Here is a 24,060-nt window from a genome sequence, read left to right as displayed (position 1 = left end):
CCTTTAGAATTAGTACAGAATTGTGATGCTTGTAGAGTTCCTTTATCAGAGAATAGGATAAGATTTTAATTAAGGGAGATTTGGACATCAACAGTTATTCTGAATGCTGTGTCACAGTTTCATAAAGCCAAGTTCTCAGAAACAGCAATCAGTTCAGTTCAGTTCAGTCCCTCAGTTGTGTCCAACTCTTTGCGACCCCATGGATTGCAGCATGCCAAGCCTCCCTGTCCATCACCAACTCCTGGAGTTTACTCAAACTTATGTCCATTGGGTTGGTGATGCAATGCAACTATCTCATCCTCTGTCATCCCCTTCTCCTCCTGCCTTCAATCTTTCCCAGCATCAGGGTCTTTTCAAATGAGTCAGCTCTTTGCATCAGGTGTCCAGAGTACTGGAGTCTCAGCTTCAGCATCAGTACCTCCAAAGAATATTCAGGACTGATTTCCTTTAGAATGGACTCGTTGAATCTCCTTGCAATCCAGGGGACTCTCAAGAGTTTTCTCCAACACCACAGTTCAAAAGCGTCACTTCTTTGGTGCTCAGCTTTCTTTATAGTCTCACATCCATACATGACTACTGGAAAAACTGTAGCTTTGACTAGACGGACCTTTGTTGGCAAAGTAATGTCTCTGCTTTTTAATATGCTGTCTAGGTTGATCATAACTTTTCTTCCAAGGAGCAAGCATCTTTTAATTTCATGGCTTCAGTCACCATCTGCAGTGATTTTCAGTTCAGTTCAGTTCAGTCGCTCAGTCGTGTCTGACTCTTTGCGGCCTCATGAATCGCAGCACGCCAGGCCTCCCTGTCCATCACCAACTCCTGGAGTTCACTCAGACTCACGTCCATCGAGTCAGTGATGCCATCCAGCCATCTCATCCTCTGTCGTCCCCTTCTCCTCCTGCCCCCAGTCCCTCCCAGCATCAGAGTCTTTTCCAATGAGTCAACTCTTCGCATGAGGTGGCCAAAGTACTGGAGTTTCAGCTTTAGCATCGTTCCTTCCAAAGAAATCCCAGGGCTGATCTCCTTCAGAGTGGACTGATTGGATCTCCTTGCAGTCCAAGGGACTCTCAAGAGTCTTCTCCAACACCACAGTTCAAAAGCATCAATTCTTCGGTGCTCAGCCTTCTTCACAGTCCAACTCTCACACCCATGCATGACCACAGGAAAAACCATAGCCTTGACTAGACAAACCTTTGTTGGCAAAGTAATGTCTCTGCTTTTGAATATGCTATCTAGGTTGGTCATAACTTTCCTTCCAAGGAGTAAGTGTCTTTTAATTTCATGGCTGCAGTCACTATCTGCAGTGATTTTGGAGCCCCCAAAAATAAAGTCTGACACTGTTTCCACTGTTTCTCCATCTATTTCCCATGAAGTGATGGGACCAGATGCCATGATCTTCGTTTTCTGAATGTTGAGCTTTAAGCCAACTTTTTCACTCTCCACTTTCACTTTCATCAAGAGGCCTAATTAGTTCCTCTTCACTTTCTGCCATAAGGGTGGTGTCATCTGCATATCTGAGGTTATTGATATTTCTCCTAGCAATCTTGATTCCAGTTTGTGCTTCATCCAGCCCAGCATTTCTCATGATGTACTCTGCATATAAGTTAAATAAGCAGGGTGACAATATACAGCCTTGATGTACTCCTTTCCCTATTTGGAACCAGTCTGTTGTTCCATGTCCAGTTCTAACTGTTGCTTCCTGACCTGCATACAGATTTCTCAAGAGGCAGGTCAGGTGGTCTGGTATTCCCATCTCATTAAGAATTTACCAGAGTTTGTTGTGGTCCACACAGTCAAAGGCTTTGGCATAGTCAAAAAAAAAAAAAAAAAACAATGCCTGTACTTAAAAAATAAAACTTACATAAACTTCATCCTTCAGCACTATGACACATATCAGATTCAGTAGAAGAGTCTTTTTGGTCAGTGCCATTTTATGAATCGTAAAAACGAACAAAAATTTGAAAGAGAGAGGAAGGAGAGCAAAAGAAGAGAGTGAGAAATATGTATGTGTTGGTGTCTAGAAAACCTGTGGCACTGTAGCTTAGACACAAGTCACACTGGCCAGGTAGGCCTGTTATAAGCTTTGTTGCCTATAGAGTGTGTCTTTCTCAGTTTGCCTCTCCTTATTTTCTGGAATTTTAAGCAGCTACAGTTTTTCTCCAAGTTCTGCACCTGAATGTTTAGAGTAGGTCTTTGAAAAGGTGTTAGGTGATAATAGTCATTCCTTGAAAGAAAGCAAAATAACTGGTAAGTGAGAAAACTGGACTTGAATACCTATAGACCAAAAGTTAACCTTGAATGCTTTCAGAGTCTCAATCAAAAAAAAAAAAAAAAATGACTTATATAAATGATGGTTGCATTCATATTAGCAATCAGCTTTTCAAAATGACTGGTATTTGCTAATATCCAAACTGAAAGAAGCATAATTTTTCATTTGGAGAATACATACTGTGACGATGCTGAAGATAAGCACCTTTGAAATCACAGAATGTGTTTCAGGGCTTAGTGAAACAAAGGATTTTCTGTCTTGGTGTAGAAATAATTCAGTGAGAGTTAGAGTGACAGGCAAGGAAGGAGTATATTAGTGTAGGACACTTGTAAGAGATGCAAGCAGGCAGGCAAGGCAGTGCTTCCCTGAGAACTTAGTGGCTACATTTTTATAATCAAAGGAAAAATGGGGAGGGTTGGAAAGACCGTATTCTGTATCTTTCTTGAGTAGACATCAAGTTTCTGTCATAAACCACTCCTCCACATTGGGAAAGGGAGTTTTTTTGTCCCTATATGGTCAAACGGAAACTGTCATGCTGCTACAGAAATAGACCAAAAGGCAGTAACATACTAAACTGTGATAAATCATTTCAGGTTTTAATATAATACTACCTTTTCCTGTATTTTTGTTTTTAGTGAATGAGGAGAAGCATGTGCGAGGAATCATTCACTTGCTGAGCTCACTGGGCAGGAGGCACATCTCATTCCACCATTGTTTCACTGTTTTGGGGGTGTGTCTCATGTTTCTGTCACATGGTTTTATTGCTAAGCAAACCTGCTTTCTGGGATGATCTTTAATTTACAGGGGTCTCCTGTACTTTTTCAGTTTAATCACCTACTTTCTTCCTTTACTCTGTCCCTATCACCTTGAATTACTTAATCTTTAAAACATCATTGGGGGGAGCAAAATATTATACCTCTATCCCCTCTCTCATGTATTATGTAGAAGAGTGATATGCAAGTTAGAGATCTGAATAAGCTCACTTTCGCCAAAAAAGCAAAGGAAGTGGAGGAGTAACTGGAAAGAGACCCCAGAAACAGAGCCAGGGTTTGTTTCTCATGGTGATCAGCTGTGAAGAGAGAGTTAGCAAATTAAATATCCTCGCCTCTGTCAAATCATTACTTAAGCTTCCTCAATTTATCTAAGCTGGGCTTCCCAGGAGCTCAGTAAAGAATCTGCCTGCCAATGCAGAGACACAGTTTTGATCCCTGGGTTGGGAAGATCCCCTGGAGAAGGAAATGACAACCCACTCCAGTGTTCTTGCCTGGAAAATCCGATGGACAGAGAAGCCTGGCAGGCTACAGTCCGTGGGGTCACAGAGAGTCTGCTGAGCACAGACACGTGCACTATCATCGCCATCCTCCCCTCTCCTGTTGCTTGCCAGATTGCTAGGAAATAATACATCACGTAGACTTTAGCTTTATCCCCTTTGTTTTGTTCTCTCTTGTTTTCCCTAACTCAGCAGTCTCTTAAAATTTATTTCACAACCATCAATAGACTTTCAGACCTGAATGCAAACCCAACACTCCTTAACCTTTTTTACTCCAGTTCATTTACTATATTAATTTCTTCCCTGAACCCATGATCTTTTTATTGTCTGCATAGTTTTGCCTTTCCTATTTGGCATAATACATTTTCCATTTGGAATAATATAATATCTAGCCTTTTCAGATGACTTTTTTCACTTAGTAATACAGATTTAAAGTTCTTCCAAGTCGTTTCATGATTTCATAGCTCTTTTTTAAGAACAAAATAATCCATTGTCTTAGATATAACTCAGTTTGTTTTTCCATTCACCTACTGACATCTTGGTTACTTCCAATTTTTGGCAACAAATTTCTGTGTGAACATGTTTTCAACTCCTTTGGGTAAATACCAAGGAACATAATTGCTGATCATATGTAAGAGTATGTTTATTTTTATAAGAAGCCACCAATCTGTCTTCCAAAGTAGCTGCCCCATTTTGTATTCCCATAAGCAATGAATGAGAGTTTCTGTTGCTCTACATCCTTGGCAGCATTTAATGATGTCAGTGTTCTGGATTTTGGCTATTTTAGTAGGTGTATAATGGTATCTCATTTTAATTTGCATTTCCCTGATGATCTATAATGTGGAGCATCTTTTCATATGCTTATTTGCCATCTGTGTATCTTCTTTAGTGAGGTTTCTGTTAAAGTATTCGGCCCATTTTAAAATCAGGTTGTTTGTTTTCTCATTGTAGAATTTCAAGAGTTCTTTGTATATTTTGGATAATAGTCCATTGTCAGATGTATCATTTGTGAATTTTCCCCTTGATGTTGCTTTTGATCAATATTGTTTACTGCCCTGACCGACCAGCTCTCTGATTTACAGCCTAGGTAAAGTTTTCACATGCCCTGGCCCCAGATGTCATGCAATCTTTTTTTGGTACCAGGTAAACATTACACTATCCCTTGTAGTCCCATCTCTTAAGAGTCTACCCCTCTTATAGCACATTAGCAGACAGTGATCTAGATTCAGCTGCATAGCACAGAGGATTTGTTCCATGAGTGCCATGGCAAAATGCTGCAGCACACAAGTGGAGGACCGCTCATCTACTCAGACTTCTCATTTGAGGTGTCATACTGTTGAGTCATAGAGACTAGAAGTGATCTAAAGTCAGAGATAGGCTTGGGATAAGAATTCAGGTTTCTCAGTTATGAGTCTAGCATTCTTTTCATTGCTTCCAGGCTAAAGAGGGAGAACTAAATAAGCACTTATAATTTCAAGCACTCAGTCATCATTCTGCAACATGTGAAGTTACCAGCCTCTTGTTTTCTGAAACACTGGGTGGCTTTTTCAGACTTAATTGAAAACATAATGTTATACTTTACATAGAGAAATCCATAACTGACCTACCATCAATAGATAAGTTGTGTTGAGCAGAGCTTCTAGGGAGGGATTTTTTATCCTATTTTATATTATATAAAATATAATATTATATAAAAATATAATTATATCCCTATTTTATATTATGTAAAATATTTTTTATTATTTAGTAATCAGTTTATTCTCTCTTGCCTTGTCATTTAGCCTTAGACTGTGAAATGTGGGTTCCCTGTATTGCAACAACCTGACCCACAAGGGATTTTACTCAAGACTCTGCCCCCTGTAGTAACTAACAAATGTAAGTCCCATAGTGGCTTGTATCCAAACCATTCACCTTTGGCCACATGGTTGGATGAGTAGCTACATAAGGCCACTGGAAGAGCAAAATTAGCTAAGCTTTTGTCTGTGGTCCCACCAGTAACTTATGATGTCTTAATAAAGTCTTCCTTTTCCATGTTTTCTCCCTCCAAAATTCTTTACAAAAGGGTCATTTCTACTCAGTTTTCAGAGCCTCTCCTATGATGACTATTTCTTAAAAATAATTAGCCTGAAATAATACTTATGCTAGAGAGGCATATTTTGGGATGACAAATTCTGCTCCCCTTCATATGCAAACATCTCACCTATGTGAAATAACACATTTATCCAACCATGAGGAAAGTGGACCTGGATTAGTTGTCAGGGAAGAATAGTAACATGAAGGTTTAGAACATAGACAGGGGAGCTTCAATGGGAGTATGGAGAAGGTCTGCTAGGGAGATTTCCAGGGTGGGGCAAGGAAATAGGAAAACTGGTTGTTGGGATAGGGAAGAGACACAGCATTAAAGCCATTTTGACCTTCAGAAGTGGGAATAGGGATGTGAAAAGCCGTGTATGGGACTTCGAATATACCCTTTGGCTAAATTACAGTTTTGTCCAAGACTAGGTTTCATTGGACTCAAAACCACTCTGCTGCATATGGATGTTGCTCTGAGACGGAAATAAATGATGCTTATGTGTGTGAGTACTGGCAGGTATGCGTCTGTGAATGTCATGCTTTTCTCAGTGGCTTAAGTCTTCATGGATAGGTATCAACTGTCTAGGTTCCAGCACTTCTGTGAACACATGTCATGCCACTTGGCAGTCATGGTATTTCCAAGCAAACTCCAAGTGAAACATGTGGGGAAGGCAGACAATACTCAGGGCTTTTCTTAACTAGCTCTGTCTTTATTAAGATAGGCTGAACTGGCAGTTTCCACCCATGTGCAGTAAACTGCAGGAAGCAGGAAGCCTCAGCTCCACTATAGACTGAGTTGAAGGGAAGTCTGGTTGCCTCCTCGACACGTTCTGATGATTTGATGCAGTTGTTTGCTGAGATGACATCCTGTTTATGAGTTTTCAAACTTAAAGAGGAAAGGAGTTATTAGTTTTTCCTCAGCTATACAATTTTAGAATCTCTGGGCCACAGATCTTTAAAGCTGTAGTTCTCATTTTAAATGGAAAAAAAAAAATCAGTGGAAACCTTGGTTTGGCTTCCTTCAAGCAGATAGTGTAAAGGTGTTCATTGTGCAGAAATTCCTTAAATTTCCAGACAAATGCCAGTGAATGCAGAAACGGGGAAAGGTTCCCTTTGGGCATGAAATTTCCCACATACATGATAAAGTCTAGGTTGTGCATTCAGAAGAGAACATTTGCTGTATGTGCGTATCTTTCTTCATTAGAACAGCGTAGAGTACAGGCTGATCTCTTTATTTCTTCCCTCCACAAAACTACAGCCACTTCCATATATACATAAATTACCTGTGTTCTTTTCTTGAGAGATTAAGTAGACTGGGAACTCTTCCACCTCCCCCTTGTCCATTTATTGATATTAACACTCAAAGCCATAGATAAAGGCCAGGAGAGAGTGAAATCTGCAGAACAAAATCTAACATTACCCTTTCTCTCTCCTCCTCCTACAACTGTGTCATTTTCTTGTCACTATTTTAAGTTATCTCAGTGTATCAAATCTGAAACAAGTTCTTGTTATATAGACTTATAGGATAGATCATTATCTAAGTGGTTTTTTAAAAAACATACAAAATACTCTAGTATGTTTTATACAACTACTGAATTTAACCCCTTGCATTTTTATTGATTACAGTGTTATTAACTAAAATGAGAACATTTCATTTACTCCAAGCATCACCCCTGCATAAGTCTGTCCCAAGCTGACCCCCTAAACATTACTCACCCTGCCTGTTATAATTAGACAAAGTAGAGTTCGTTGCTCCCCACAGGAAGGGAGACCACCATCTCTCAAAGCTTTGACAGTGTCTTGGAGAAGGAAAGGCTGGGTCAGAATTTGTTGAGAGGTCAAGTTTGATTTAAGATGAGTCGGAGTGAGAGGGCTTAATTAGAACTGCATAAGGATCACACGAGTAAGTGGAGAGGAATGAAAGAAATTCTTGATGAGGAGTGAAGGGGGAGAGTGAAAGAGCTGGCTTAAAACTAAATATTAAAAAAACTAAGATCATGGCATCTGGCCCCATTACTTCATGGCAAATAGAAGGGGAAAAAGTGAAAGTAGTGACAAATTTCTTCTTCTTGGGCTCTAAAATCACTGCAGATGGTGACTGCAGTCATGAAATCAGAAGGTGATTGCTTCTAGGCAGGAACGCTATGATAAACCTAGACAGTATGTTGAAAAGCAGAGACATTACTCTGCTGACAAAGGTCTGTACAGTCAAGGCTATGGTCTTTCCATGTAATCATGTACAGTTGTGAGAGCCAGACCATAAAGAAGGCAGAGCACCTTCAAACTGTGGTGCTGGAGAAGACTCCTGAAGGTCTCTTGGAAAGCGAGGAGATCAAACTAATCAATCTTAAGGGAAATCAACCCTGAATATTCATTGGAAAGACTGATGCTGAAGCTCCAGTATTTTGGTCATCTGATATGAACAGCTGACTCATTGGAAAAGTCCCTGATGCTGGGACAGATTGAGGGCAGAAGAAGAGGGTGTCAGAGGATGAAAGGGCTGGATGGCATCACTGATGCAATGAACAGGAACTTAGGCAAACTTTGGGAGATGGTGAGGGACAGGGAGGCTTAGTGTGCTGCAGTCCATGGAGTCACAAACAGTTGGACACGACTAAGGTATTGAACAGCAATAACAAGGATCACATACAATGTAACCAGCCCATGATTGATGGAAACAGCAATGTGTGAATTTGAAACAAGGAATTCACAGAACCATGGAGTTTAAACAAGGGACATTTTTCATAAAGAGTTGATGGGTCTTGGGTCTTTGGGGAAATTCTTGTAATGAACAATCAAACCATTTGTCTGGACAGGAGACTCCTGGAAAAGAAATTCATGTTAATGGGGACAGGAATAGCACAAGGTCATTCTCATTTAGACAGAAAGGTGTGATTTTGGTTTTCAGTATTCAAACTTGGCTTCCCTGGTAGCTTGACAGTAAAGAATCCACCTGCAATGTGGTAGACCTGGGTTCAATCCCTGGGTTAGGAAGATCCTCTGGAGAAGGAAACGGCCACCCACTCCAGTATTCTTGCCTGGAGAATTCCATGGACAGAGAAACCTGGCAGGCTTGCAGTCCTTGAGGTCGCAAAGAGTTGGACACGACTGAGCAACTTTCACTTTTCACCCACACTGACTGCGGGGTACACATAGTAGTTCTCAGGTATACTCACATAACTTAATCTGGCGAAAAAAAGAGCTGATGTTTTCTTTGCAACTCCTTTTCGGGCAGCAATTGACACCAGCCTTTTACTTTTCAGCATTTCTTTGCAATCATTTATTAGCTTATTAGCCTATTTCTTGTGTTATGCAAAATTGAAACAGGAAAATTTCCTAAACAAATGCCCACCAGCAGTCACCACCAGAACCCTGCAACCAATCCTTTAAACCCAGAGGGGGCAGCAGAGGGAAGTCAAATTTCAAGCCTGATTATTTAAAACCGCAACCCATCATCTCGGGCAACTCTTAAGAGGCAGCTGAAATCCTGGGTGCTGGTTGCTTTCCAAGAGCTGAAAATCCTCTGAAGCAGGCAGGAAATTGCCATCTTTTAAAAGTTTCAGCCCTGTCTTCAGACCACTTGTCTCTTTCGCTTTAAGTTGGAAGCAGAGAAATTATCTGGGATCATTGCAAGCTCCATTTTAGATTCTTTCCTAACCCAGTTCCCACATAGGATACAAATTCCATCCAATGCCTCTGACTTCCATTTTTTCCCTCTCCGATATGTCAGTGAGTCACAGGAGGGTGCTCTGGAGCAGTGAGGCATCCTTAGCCAAAGAGACTGGGGGGTGAAGCACTGAGGATGCTTAACATTTGAAAGAAGTGTGAACACTGTATTTACATTTAAATTAAAATGGAAACTTCTTATAGGTTATGTTTCTGAAAGGTGTGTGTGGCACATCTGCTGAGGTCTATTGTTTATTCATGCTGTAAATCCTTTGAAATGTGTTAAAATGCTTCCCACTCATTATAAAGCTCCTGCCACCCCTGGATTACGACTTTGATGTCACCAATCCTGCTTCAAAGGATTCTTTCTGGGCTATTAATCACAGTTTAGCCTCTGAAGATATCGCCAGAGAAAACATTTGGACATCTTTGTGCTAGACTTGCTAAAAACTTTGAAATCTTTAGTGTCTTGCAAATGCACAAATTGCAGCTTCTCCTTCCACTGACAACTTTTTATTTTGCTACACAATCAAATGACATTTTAGGTAAAACAGATCTCTTGGTTTGGGGGGCTAAGTATGAGAGAGGAGATGAAGGGTGGGTGGAGAGGAAGGGAGAAGAGAGTTCCAGCAGGCCACTCAGACCCTTCAAAGGCAAAAAGCAGCAGAAATCAGAGAGGCTAAGAGATGGACGTTCAAAGTGGAGTTGCCTTATCATTTTTTCTCGTCTTTCATTAATTTTTTTTTTACAAACCAGGGTTCACAGTAGCAAATTAGTACAAGTCCCTGTTCTCTTGCCCTCTACTGAGACCGTGTGAACTGTTCACAGCAAATCATCATCATCAATGCTAGTAACACGAAGTGAGCACTTTCCTTGTACCAGAGCTGTGTTTATAATGCTTTTCATGAATTATTTCATCCAGTGCCCATAACAGCCCTGAAAATCATGTAGTCATCCTTCTCTTTGCAGTAGGGAGAGGGAGATGCCTTTACATATGGAGATTCATTCCTCTTGTAAAGTTTTCTTACAAAAGGGTAATTTCGGCTCAGTTTTCAGAGCCTCATGTGTGTCTACATTTCTCAAAAATAACAACTTAAAATAATCAGTATGCCAAAGGGAGATATTTTATTCCTCTTCATTTATAATCTCCACTCGAACAAGTATGAGGTGATATCTCATTGTGGCTTTGATTTACATTACCTTGTTAATGATACTAAGAATCTTTTCATATACCTTCAGGTCATTTGTATGTCATCTTTGCAGGCATGTATATTCAAGTTCTTTGCCCATTTTTAAATCAGCTTATTTTATTTTTTGCTGCTGAGTTATAGGGCTTCCCTTGTCTCTCAGCTGGTAAAGAATCTGCCTGCAATGTGGGACACCTGGGTTCAATCCCTGGGCTGGGAAGATCCCCTGGAGAAGGGAAAGGCTGCCCACTCTAGTATTCTGGCCTAGAGAATTCCATGGACTATATAGTCCATGGGGTCGCAAAGAGTTGAGTTGTAGGAGTTCTTTATACATTTTGGAAAGTAACCTCTTACGAGATAGATGGTTTTCTCCCATCTTTTTTCCCCTGTTGATATACAGTCCCAATTGTCTATTTTTGCTTTTTTTGCCTGTGCTTTTGGTGTCGTACCTGAGAAATAATTGTCCAGACCAATTATTGGCTTTCCCCTATGCTTATATAGTTTCTGGTCTTACGTTTAAGTCTTTATTATGAGTTGATCTTCGAGTATGGTATAAGATAGGGTTTCAGTTTCATTCTTTTGCATGTAAATGCCCAGTATTCACAGCACCATTTGTTGAAGAGATAATCCTTTCCCCACTGTGTAGTCTTAATACCCATATCAAAGATTATTTGACTATATGTGCATGGGTCTATTTCTGGGCTCTCTGTTCTGTTCCATTGGTCTATATGTTTATCTTCATGTCAGTATTGTTTTGCCAGACTATTTCAACTACTATAGCTTTGTAATGTATTTTGAAATTAGGACATATAAGGCCTTCAGTTTTTTCTTTTCCTTCTGAAGATTGTTTTGGAGTCCTTTGGGGTTCGATATGAATTTTAGGATTTTTTCTATTTGTCCAAAAATGTCATTGAGATTTTGATGGGGATTGCACTGAATTTGTAGCTCTCTTTGGGTGGTGTGGACATTGTAACAATATTAAGCCTTCTAATCCATGAACACAATCCAGGGTAACAGAATATGCCACCCCAAAATATGCCAGTTTGCCATAAGGATTATTTTAAGCTGAAAGCAATTGAAAAGGAGCAGATATAAGAAAAGTTCTCTGCTTTCCCTGCATTTGTCCAAAAGCAGGGCATAAATTTGTAAAAATGTGCCCCCTTTCCTCTCTACCAAAAAAGGCAGAAGTTAATCACCAGAGACAACTCTAGACCCTATCAACTCAGAGACAGCACCATTAGAGGAATTTATATAATAAATTAGCCTTTATCTTATAATAGCTTCCCTATGTATTTTTTGTTGTTTAATGGCTAAATTGTGTCCAGCTCTTTTGCGACTTCATGGACTGTAACCCACCACAGTCCATGGAAAATCCATGGGATTTTCCAGGCAAGAATGGAGTGGGTTGCCATTTCCTTCTCCAGAGTATCTCCTCGACCCAAAGATAGAACCCACATCTCCTGCATTGGCAGGTGGGTTCTTTACCACTGAGCCACCAGGGAAGCCCTTCCTTATATATCTACCCTTACCATAATTTCCCACCCCTGGAAACTCAAAGTTCTTTTTCTTTGTCTTTCACTTCTTTATCAATTTATTGTTCTTTTGTTAATATCTATATAAATCCAAGTTCTAACCACCCCTTAGAATTACTCATCACTGAGTAATCCTATATATATGTGCAATGCATGCATTAGTAAACTTCTGATTGTTTTTCTCTTGCTACTCTATCCTCTGTCAGTCTAATTTGTAGGGCCCCAGCCAATGAACCTAAGGTGGGTATTTTGTAGGAAAGGGGACCCCTTCCAGGGCCCGAAACTGGGCTCTTGTTAACACTCGGAAATGAATTGTCCGAGGAGACACATCTGCTGACAAAGCAAGAGATTTTATTGGGAAAGGGCACCTGGGTGGAGAGGAGAAGGGTAAGGGAACCCAGGAGAACAGCTCTGCCACATGGCTTGCAGTCTCGGGTTTTATGGTGATGGGTTTAGTTTCTGGGTTGTCCTTAGCCAATTGTTCTGACTCAGAGTTCTTCCTGGTGGTACACGCCTTGTTCAGCCAAGATGGATGCCAGAGAGAAGGATTCTGGGAGGTGGGCGGACAGGTGGTGTCTCTTTTTGACCTTTCTCAAACTTTTCTGGTTGGTGGAGGCTTATTAGTTTCCTGTTCCTTACCAGGACCTCCTGTGATAAAACAACTCTTGCAAATGGTTACTATGGTGCCTGGCCAGGGTGGGCGGTTTCAATCAGTGTGCTTCCCTAACAGGTAGAGGAAAAAGTATATTTTTTTCTCCCTCACAATGGAATAGCTTTCCATTTATTTGTGCCTTTGTTGGTTTCTTTGAGGAGTGTTGTATAGTTTTCAGTGTATAAATTTTCACCTCCTTGGTTAAGTTTACTCCTAAGTATTTTATTCCTATTGATGCCATTGTAAATGGAACTGTTTTCTTAACTACCTTTTCAGATTTTCATTGTTAGTGTATATAAATGCCACTAACTTTTTATATATTGATTTTATATCCTACAACTTTGAATTCATTTGCTAGTGCATGTGTATGATCTTTAGGGTTTTCTATATGTAAGATGATGTCATCTGTGAATGGAGATAATTTTACTTCTTACTTTACAATTTGGATGCCTTTAATTTCTATTTCTTGCCTAACTGACCTAGCTAGGGCTGTCAGTATTATGTTGAATAGAAGTGGTGAGAGTGGACATTCTTGTCTTGTTCCTAATCTTAGAGGAAAAACTTCCAATTTTTCACTGTTCAGTGCATGAGTTATGGGATTTTCATATATGGTTCTCTTATGTTATAGTAATTTCCTTCAATCTCTAGTTTGATCCCTGGGTTGGGAAGATCCCCTGGAGGGGGACATGGCAACCCACTCTGATATTCCAGCCTGGAGAATCCCACGGGCAGAGGAACCAGGCAGTCTACAGTCCATGGGTCGCAAAGAAGCAGACACGACTGAGCGACTAAGCACTAGCTTGTTAAGTGAATGGGAGATTTTGTGCTTTCTTATTTGCTTATTAAACTAACATAAATTTAATTTATATTACAAATTATAGCTTATAAATATTATATTTTACTTATAATTTATATAATTGAATTTCAAAATTTTTCCAAATGTTTCAAGTTCAGGGCAGATCATTTAGAACATTCTGAAAAATACAGGGACACAAAGGGAAAAATTACTTATCATACTATTCTTTAACTTTTCCTTTGCCTTAATTTTTTGTCTTCTTTGCACAGGTAACTTGGCCCAGACAAGAGCCAGGATAACAGCAGCCTCAAGATCTTTGCCTCCGCATTTCAGTTCTGGGAGACTCAAGGTGAGTTGTAGGTTTATACCCAAAGTACTGTGGACCACAAGACGTTCCCACCCTAGGGATCATCCTAGGTGGGCAGGATTAGTTTCCTTTATCTGACCCACTACCCAGGAAGTCTAGAATAGAGACTGAGGCATTTAGGAATTTGGGGTTAAGAGATTTGAAACATCATCATGGAATCCTTTACAATCCTGTGTCAGGGGAAAAATTTTTTTCCTCTACCCTCTTAAGTTCAGTGTTTGATGACTGAATTCAACTTGAACGGACAGATTAGCAAGAGAAAAAAAACATATTTTAATGATATACATACAGAGGTTCACCAAAATAGTGACTCTAAGGGCCCGTTAGATTTTGAGGTTTCTATACCATCTTAATAGGAGATGAAGAGAGGAAGAAGGACACTTCTGGGACAATCAGTGACTTTTGGGAAAAATAAATGGTCCTTAGGAAAATAAATGGAAAGTATAACAGTTTTATATGACACTATCTATTTCGGTAATTTCTTATCCCAGTGCTGACCTCTCATCTCTGGTGATAGGAATCAGTCTTCTCTGATTGCAAAGCTCCCAGGGAAGGGATTTATGACAGTTGAATTATTTTTGGAGGCTTTGCTTTTAGGCAGATAAGGGGAGTTCATAAAAGCTTCTTCTTGCAACTGTTGTTACTTATATGTCTTCAGTTCAAAATAATCCTCATGCCACATGGCATATGCAGACCCCTTTACCTGATTCTCAGAAATACTACTTAAGTTTATAGAACAATGACACTTGAAAACAAAGTCCATCTGGGAAGATATAAGGGCTTCCCAGGTGATGCGAGTGGGAAAGAACCCACCTCCCAGTGCAGGAGATGTAAGAAAAGCAGGTTCAATCCCTGGGTTAGGAAGATCCCCTGCAGGAGGGCATGGCAACCCACTCCAGGATTCTTGCCTTGAGAATCCCATGGATAGAGAAGCCTGGTGGGCTTTGATCCATGGCGTTGCAGAGTCGAACACGACTAAAGCAACTTAGCACACGTGCACATCCACAGCCACAGGAAGAAGTGCACACATTCCACTTTTTCTTGAAGCTATCACCAGTGTAGAGTAGGATAATGAAAGGAGTCAGCAGGGAAGAAAGAAACCAAGCCCCCTCCTATTACTCCGCTTTGCTCTCTGAAAAACGAGTGATGCACTTATCCATGCAAAGAGGGTGTTAGACAAGTTGCTAAATGTCCGGTTGTAAAATATTTTTAACTGTTGCATTCTTCCTGCTAATGTTTAGCCCAAATCTCAAGGAATGGCTGCTTAATATTCATTGTGTACACTAGCAGCAAGAAATAATGATCTGAAAGTTGAGGGGATAATAAACAGGGGTCATGTCTCTCAATTTTCTTACCCTTTGTTTATACTGAATATTAAATGATTCATTTGATAAAGAATAATCAATACAACCACATATAATTCATGAATATTACCCCCAAATTGATACAGACATACATATCTATACTCACTTCCTCTGAGAATAAAAGACCTGCACATAGTAAGGATTCAGATCATCTTTGTTAGCAGTAATTCTTACATCCACATTGTTAGCACAATCCTATAGAATATTCCACTTTTCAACCATGTGCATTTGTGGCAGGATATTAGGGCTATTTAACATGAGTTACGTGGGACCCTAGGTCAGGTTTACAGAGGGGTTTCAGTGGTTCTGAGAGTAAATGTATGTACATATAATGAGACATTATATGTAAATGTTGTTTGTGTTCAATGCACTTGATCCTCATTATTCACAAAAGTTATGTTCTATGCGGCTTCTGTGAATGCTGAATCAGCAAATCTTGAAGCAGTGCTCCTAGAAATACACGGTTAGGCTCCTGCAAGCCTCTGGTCACAATACTGTTGTCAACTGATTAATATATAACCTGTATTGTGTGTGTTTCTCTTTAAAAACATTATATTTAATGCAGGTGACCCTTGAAGAACACGGAGGTTAGGGACACCAACCCTCCATACAGTCAAAAATCCACTAATAACTTTACAGTGGGCTCTCTGTATCCACAATCCTACAGATGCAGATTCAATAAGCCATAGATTGTGTAGTAGTGCTGTATTTACTATTGAAAAAAATCTGCATGTAAGTGGATCCATGTAGTTCAAACCTCTGTGGCTGAAGGGTCCACTGTAGATACTTCTTATAAATAATTAACTATATGCCGTATTTCTTTGTATAAACATTATTTCAAATACAGTATTTGTGTCATTGAACTCAAGGCCAGCAGCACTGTGACTCATGCCTGAGTGAAGCTAAACTAACACACAAATATGTTCCAACAGGCACATCAGAGCCTTCTTACTCTTAGGAACTCTCAATAGGACTTCAGTCCTGTGATTAGGTGCTATTCTGAACAGTATAATCACCAGTCTAAAGCACAAAAAAAGGAAAAATTCTGGCACTTAAGTACACCTTGAAAAAGATACTTGTTTATGGTGTGAGAGCTGGAACAGGAAGACAGAGAGTGTCGCTTTGTTCAACCTCAGCTGGGAGCATGCACATCCGGGTATAAGTTTCTACCACTCTGCATGTCTGTAAGTGACCATGAAAGCATGTGAGCATTAATTGATTTGGAGATTAAAAGTACATTTCAAAAAAAAAAAAAAGTACATTTCAGCAAGTAGGCAAATTCACCAATGTAGATCCACAAATGATGAGGATCAACCATATGTGTGGTTTTTTTTTTTTTTTTTTTTTTGAGTCATTGGCTTCCACCAGACTCCTTCTCCAATACTTTGGCCACCTGATGTGAAGAACTGACTCATTGTAAAAGACCCTGATGCTGGGAAAGATGGAAGGCGAGAGAAGGGGATGACAGAGGATGAGATGGTTGGATGGCATCACTGACTCAATGGACATGAGTTTGAATAAACTCCAGGAGTTGGTGATGGACAGGGAGGCCTGGCGTGCTGCAGTCACTGGGGTCACAAAGAGTCGGACATGACTGAGCCACTGAACTGATTAACTGAGACTCCTTCTAAAAAGGATCATGACCAAAAAAAAAAAAAAATGAGAGTCTCTTGTGTACTATTTGATGTCAGCCCATATTGCCCTCCTTTGCTCAGTTTGATGTTTTGACCTCTGGATTCTTCTAGGACCTATTCCTCTGCCTTCCACACTCCCTATCCACACATTGTTATCTCCTTCCCTGCACTGCCTATGTGAGAAGTGTGCCCTCCAGTGTGTGGCGTGTATTTACATCACTACAATATATATATATAGGTGAGATGAAAATGACTAGAGATTTATTTTCCCTTGGAGAGAAGATGAGTTGAAAATTCTAATTAAGGCATCAGAAAATATGAGGGTAACAACAGCAATAAAAAGCTCCACCAATTCCTCTCTGCCTTATCCAAGAAAAAGTAGAAGAGGTGGCCCTGCCGGAAGCTAGCCTCCACCACATTCAGCACCCCAACCCTGGGCTGGTGTCCGCACCAGCCTTGCTTCCTCATTCAGCGCCATGGAGACTTTTGAGGGGAGTGATGCTGCAGGGGCTTTTTCCTTAAGAGATGGATGCATAGCAGTAAAAATTCTTGACCAAAGGCTTTGTCAGGAGGCTAAGTATAAACACTTCTGAGGTTTGGAGATGCAAATCGTAGGTACTTACTGAGACCAAAGGAAAAAATTCCTCCAGTTTTTCATTTATTACTGAGATGTAGATGGTTTTCAAGGCTTTTTGGAAGCTGTGTCTTTATCCTAGAGTAAATTTAGTTGACAGATGAGGCAGATCTTTTTAATAATACCGTGCTTTCAGACTGATTTTTATAACTTATAACAAATCACATATAAAGGCATTATATTATGTTTAAGGAGTAGGTTTTGGAATCAGAACTGGGTTCAGACTTAGGCATGGCCAGTTACTGGCTGCAAGACTCTGGAAAATTTACCTAAAATCTTTGAGCGTTAACTTCCTTATATGTAGAATAGTAGTAACAATGATGTTTACCTCATAGTGGCCTTTTGAGAATTCATTGACATAATGTAGGCAAAGTGTTTAGTATAGTGATTTCACATTGGAAACAATAAATGTTTTATTACTCATGTTTTGATAACCATCTAAAATTCCATGTGTGTAGTCCATATGTATACGGAAGCTTGCTCATTTCCTATGGGCCTGGAGTCTGTACCACAAACTGTAAAGCTTATTCATGACTATTTTGAAGGCTAACTAGCACCACTCACAAGGAATCAGGCAGGACATTTGTCATGTGGACTTTCTTGACAAAGCAAGCTTGATTAGCTCCAGTTGGCTTATATGGTTATATCAATTGATGGTGTAGAAGAAGGGTATACTGGGTTAGACAGACGATGTTTTTGTCCAGAATATTGGTTATACTGATCATTTTGAAATTGGTTTCATTGGAAGTATTTTCTCTGCCAATAAATAAAAATATTTCCTTCCTATGTTGCATGGGAGCTAGTACTCACCTTGCTGCTAAGTCACTTTAGTCGTGTCCGACTCTGTGTGACCCCATAGACAGCAGCCTACCAGGCTGCCCTGTCTCTGGGATTCTCCAGGCAAGAACACTGGAGTGGGTTGCCATTTCCTTCTCCAATGCATAAAAGTGAAAAGTGAAAGTGAAGTTGCTCAGTACTCATCTTATTCCATGAAATAAAAACCCAGCATCCTTAATATTGATTATTGTTGTTCAGTTGCTAAGTCATGTCCGACTCTTTGCAACCCCATGCATTACTAAACTAAAACCGAATCAAACATGGTAATAAAGGATGGGGAACTGACTGACCTTTTCTGTGTGTGCGAATGTGCAAGACAGTGGTTTTTAAATAACACAGACTTTGGAAAGTTAATAAGTCAAAGTCCACATAGCTATTAAGCACAGGAGCCAGAATTTGAACCAAGTGTGTCCAATTCCAAGCCCTGGGCCCTATAGCACAAACCCCCTGAGCCTTGGAAGCTCTCCCAACCTTTTTCCTCCTATCTGAGGTAAAAATTTATAAGAATCTACAGAAAAGACTTTGTTGTTGTTGTTGTTGTGAAATCCCCGCCTTTGGAAAGAACAGTTTGCTAGATGATGGCTTCAATAGAATCTACTTTCTGGATCATTTCTAAGAAACTTTATTTTTTAAATTAAAACCATTGCTTGGGGGCTTCCTGGGTAGCTCAGATGGTAAAGAATCAACCTGCAATGCAGGATACTTAGTTTCTATTCCTGGGTGGATGAGATCCCCTGGAGAAGGGAATGGCAACCCATTCCAGTATTCTTGCCTGGAGAATCCTATGGACAGAGGAGCCTGGTGGGCTACAGTCCATGGGGTCCGAAAGAGTTGACATGACTGAACGACTAACACTTAGCTTTAACTATTAACGAAATCAGTTCAGAAAGACAAGCTCTTAATTTAGACAATAACCTTTGCATTTCTTTTGGCTTTGAGTTTTTTGCTGTTCTGTAGAGTTCATGGTCGGAGAAGGCAATGGCACCCCACTCCAGTACTCTTGCTTGGAAAATCCCATGGACGGAGGAGCCTGGTAGGCTGCAGTCCATGGGGTTGCTAGGAGTCAGACACGACTTAGCGACTTCATTTTCACTTTTCACTGTCATGCATTGGAGAAGGAAATGGCAACCCACTCCAGTGTTCTTGCCTGGAGAATCCCAGGGACGGGGGAGCCTGGTAGGCTGCCGTCTAGGGGGTCGCACAGAGTCGGACACGACTGAAGTGACTTAGCAGCAGCAGCAGAGTTCATGGTGGGCTTCCCTGGTGACTCGGCAGTAAAGAAACTGCCTGCAATGCAGGAGATGCAGGTTCTATCCCTCAGGAAGATCCCCTGGAGGGAAGGCATGGAACTCACTCCAGTATTCTTGCCTGGAAAATCCCATGGACAGAGGAGCCAGTCCATAGGGTCACAAAGTTGGACGCAACTTAGCACAGCACAGCACAGAGTTCATGGCAGGCCCAATGCAGACAAAGTCCTCCTACTTTAAAAGTTCAAGAGAGGCAACTTCTGGTATGTCCCTTGTCCAAAGTGCAAGTCCCTCTTTTAGATCCATTCCATGTACAGGGGAACTTCATAACTATGCAAATACCCTTTGCCAATCCAAGAGACCCTTGACCAACCCAAGACCTTTCCAAATTCTAAAATCAGAAGGAACCGCAATCGTATGTTATTTGTTCTTTAAAATATAGTACTAGATATGTAGGTGGTGAACTACAGACATGCATTAACATTTCCAAGTTATATGTAGGAGAATAGGTTTTTACTACCCAAGAGTTACTCTGTATGTGAGTAAAAGAGCAGAACTTGAAGTCATGCTGGGTGATTACTAAAACTGAATCAAACATGGCAATAAAGGAAAGGGAACTGACTGACCTCATGTGTGTGTGTGCGCACAGCAGTGGTTTTTAAATAACAGGCTTTGGGAAGTTAATAATACTTCCAGCCCTGTATCTTGGATTGCAAACTGGTGCTTCATTCTATATTTTTCCAACTTGCTACAGGGGATGGGTACTGATCTTGAAAACAGTATATATCACACTTTTAAAGTTGTATCTTAGCAGAATTAATATACATCAAAGATTTTCCTAATCACTAAACTGTTAAAATTCTCAAATGCCAAGGGTCTGCTGTATGTTCTGAAGAAGGGTAACAGGTAAATTCTACTAATAAGAGAAATATGGATGAGTTTCCCAGATGCCCTTTCACAGTGGATTAGAGCCTGGGGGGCTGGCACTAGCCGGCTAATTTGAATAAAAAGGGAGGGAAATGAAGGAGGAAAAGCAGAGTTCAAAGCAAGCTGTGGTTCTTCAGGGAGGATCTCTGAATAAAAAGAAATAGTGGAAAAATTCTCAAAAGTTGTGTGTGTGTATGAAAGTCAGGTGGGGAGAAAGAAAATAAGGAGAAAGAATGTTTAGGAAAACTGTCAGAATTTACAGTTTGGCCAAAGGCAGACCGTAGCCAAGATCCTCCTTGCTTCAGTCCAAATTAGCTTTCCCCAAATCTCACCAATGCTGAGCTGTGTCCTCCTAGTGAGGGTGAGATAGGGAAGGAAGCTTCCGTGTGGTCCCTGCAGGTAGCGCCATCGGACCTATGCAGGTGGGGCGGGTATGTTGTGTTTTTTCTTTTCTATGTGAGAGCAACCTTCCTTTTCAACACAGAGCTGTCATTTCCTCCTTTCTCATTAAAAAAACAAAAACAGCTACAGGCAGTTATACTGTTGCTCAGCTACATCCAGATGAAACGATGGCTCTGGGAACAGATCCAGTCTGCAGCCTAGAGAAAGAAAGCTGCACTGCCCCCCGCTCATGGCACTTTGCTCAGAGACACCCTCAGATTCCTGCTCACTATTTAGGTTGCTTTTCTAGTTTGAAAACTTAGTTCCTTGTTTATTCCCCTTCTTAAACATACCTGTTTTCTTTATACAAGCCAGTTGAAGCGTTTTCTTCAGTTTTGCAAACAGTTTCCTAAATGCCCCTCGAATAAGTCTCGTTATTCAGCCACCTCCCATGGCCCTGTCCCTTCTAAGTAGCCTCTTCTCACTGTTGTTGAACAAGGCTGCAGACATCCTCACCCTGTGGGGAGGTAGCTGCCCGGGCAGCAGTCCACTGAGTGGAACACGCGTGCTGACAGCAGCGTCTTCCAGTTCAAATGTTCCTGCTTCATACCCCTGCCACCTGTTCTGAGCAGATGGGAGGCTACCACGGAGGCTGGTGCTGAGACGCTGCTCATATGCTCTGCAAACCAAACAGCTCTGTGTGTGCAGAAGCAGGCATTTTATCATTGAGATAAAATGATGGAATACAGGGTGCCTGCAATTGTTTGCTACCGTGGTTTTCATTCATAAATTCTTCCAGTCAGCCCAGGTATTTGGGGCAGATGCTTGGGAACAGGTGTACTCTAAGCTCTGGTCCACAGTGAACACGTGGGAACTGTGGGCAGCAGGAGGGATGTTGCAGGGTCAGAGTCTGATAGCAGGAAGGCAGTTAGGATTTCACTAATTCTCTTGTGGTGCAACCTGGGCTTTGGGTCTGTGTTTTTGTAATTACAGTGCAAGTGAAAGCCGCTCAGTCTTGTCCAACTCTTTGCGACCCCATGGATGATACAGTCCATTGAATCCTCCAGGCCAAAATTCTCCAGGTTGGGAAGATCCCCTGCAGAAGGGAAAGGCTACCCACTCTAGTATTCTGGCCTAGAGAATTCCATGGACTGTATTGTCCATGGGGGTCGCAAAGAGTCAGACATGCCTGAGCGACTTTCACAGCTCAGACAGTAAAGTGTCTGCCTGCAATGTGGGAGACCCGGGTTTGATCCCTGGGTCGGGAAGATCCACTGGAGAAGGAAATGGCAACCCACTCCAGTATTCATGTCTGGGAAATTCCATGGACTGAGGAGCCTGGTAGGCTACAGTCCATGGGGTCACAAAGAGTCGGACACGACTGAGTGGCTTCACTTTCACTTTGAAATTGCCCAGCTTCATATGTTATTACCCAGTTTTCTTTTTAAAAATAGCATGGTCTCATATGACATTTTTGGAGAACTAAATAAGGGCCCAGTAGAATGTGGAGAAATACAGAAAGAACATGGTTGGGGTTTGTACTGAGACCATATAGTATATCACAGAGTGTGGTCGTTGTCAAATAAGTAGAACGGTGTAAATTCTGTTTTTCTTTAAGATGTCTTTAAATGAGTATGTACTATAGTATGTACTATTACATCATAAACATCAAGGCCCCTCAGGTATTTGATCAAATAGCCTTTCACATTTTGGGAAATGTCAGAAAATAAGCTGTCTCTATACCCAAACCACTGTCTCTGCTTATGTTCCAGGTGGACACTCTGGAGGTGATACGGCATCCGGAAGAAACCACCAACATGAAGGGGCAAACCATGGCTTCTTACTTTCGGGTAAGGAGTCTTCTTGATCTCTTCTCTGCCTGTTTTCAGAAAAGATGAGTCAGCCCTTCGCACAAGAGGCCTAGATACCACAGAGTCACTGAAACAAGAGCAAAGCTCAGAGTCAGTTAGGAAAGATGGAGGTGTAGGGAAAGGAGAATTATAACAGGGAACCCACCCTTGAGTACAGCGTGAGACCGCAAGTGTCTACAGAGGGCCCTCTGCCACTGGCACATAGTCCACTGAATGTGCTGATTCTGTTAGTGTTTCAGCTGCTTCTTGGCCTTAAAGCTACTGGAGTCAGCCACTTTCCCAGCATATTTACTGAGAAGTAAAGTAGTTAATAAAATTCCAGAAGGAGGCTTATCAAGTTCATGAGAAAATATGTCTTAGCTTCAACTTTATTTTCCTAGACTGAATTGACCCATTGCAAGAGCCATTTGCCTGAGCACAATTATTTCCCATCTCTGTTACCCCAATTCCTGATATTTTTACCTGGTGAATGACTCTTTTGAGTGAAAATGTTGTCTCCATAAGGACTCTGTCAAATGCGCATTAGAGAGGAAAGATAAGAGACTGTCACTTTGTACTGATTTGCACAGATTTGTTTATTTTCAAATTATGAAGCACTGGGATTGGGAACCCATTAGAGATCACTCACCATGGGGAACTGAGGTCCAGGCAACTTCACGATGGAGATGCTGTTAGTCCAAAGACAGAAGTACTGAAACCAGGGACAACAACATAAGGTTGTAAGGTGGGGTTGCCAAAGTAAGGGACTTGGCAGGGACAGTAAGTCAAGTGGATCATGAGCTGGAGTTGCCAGGCAGGCTGGAGGGTGGGCCTGGGAGCCAGCATCATGGAAAGAAGGTTCCACCCAAAGCTAGTGGGTTCAAGAAGGACCTAGAGCCAAGAAGTCTGACCTGTGCTTTAGAGGTAGACTAGAATGGGCCTCAGTGTATGGATTGTAGGGACCTAGAGGTCTTTGGGTCCAGCGTTCCATCGATGTAGTGATGCCTGCTACAGCTTCTCCAACAGGTAGGTTTTCAGCCCCTGTTTCATCACTTATGGTTGGACATTTCTAATTGCCATTTATTTCTTATCCTGATCCCCTTAGTGGTTTGATTATACTCTCCTAGTTTCTGCATGTATGGGATTTGAAGGCTCTAACTATAAGGTTATCCTCAAGATCCTAGAGTCCCTCTTTCAGCAGAAGAAGCCATTGGCATGCACTTTTCAGAAGTATATCCATAACAAACAATTGGGTGTCCTCAAAATACTAGTCCCCAAATGCTAAAAAAAATGGCGCATTGCCAAGCTAGGTTAACACCATTTTGGATCAGTAGCAGGTAAAATTATGAAATAATGGGACTGATTTTATGTGTG

The 24,060-nt window shown here is 41.1% G+C and overlaps 1 protein-coding gene across 1 annotated transcript in view; it reads left to right on the top strand.

Annotated features, from left to right (window-relative positions):
* Positions 1-24,060, top strand: part of LOC113880971 (myosin-IIIb-like) — a 225,596-nt gene that overhangs the window by 22,996 nt on the left and 178,540 nt on the right. The window contains exons 7-8 of the mRNA XM_027523683.1: positions 13,715-13,794; positions 22,609-22,686. Coding sequence (XP_027379484.1) covers positions 13,715-13,794; positions 22,609-22,686 — 158 coding nt within the window. The remainder of the gene's footprint in view (positions 1-13,714; positions 13,795-22,608; positions 22,687-24,060) is intronic.

Source organism: Bos indicus x Bos taurus, chromosome 2 (genome assembly GCF_003369695.1).
Source record: "Bos indicus x Bos taurus breed Angus x Brahman F1 hybrid chromosome 2, Bos_hybrid_MaternalHap_v2.0, whole genome shotgun sequence".
In the NCBI taxonomy this organism is placed as follows: domain Eukaryota; kingdom Metazoa; phylum Chordata; class Mammalia; order Artiodactyla; family Bovidae; genus Bos; species Bos indicus x Bos taurus.
This window is presented reverse-complemented; position numbering and strand designations above follow the sequence as displayed.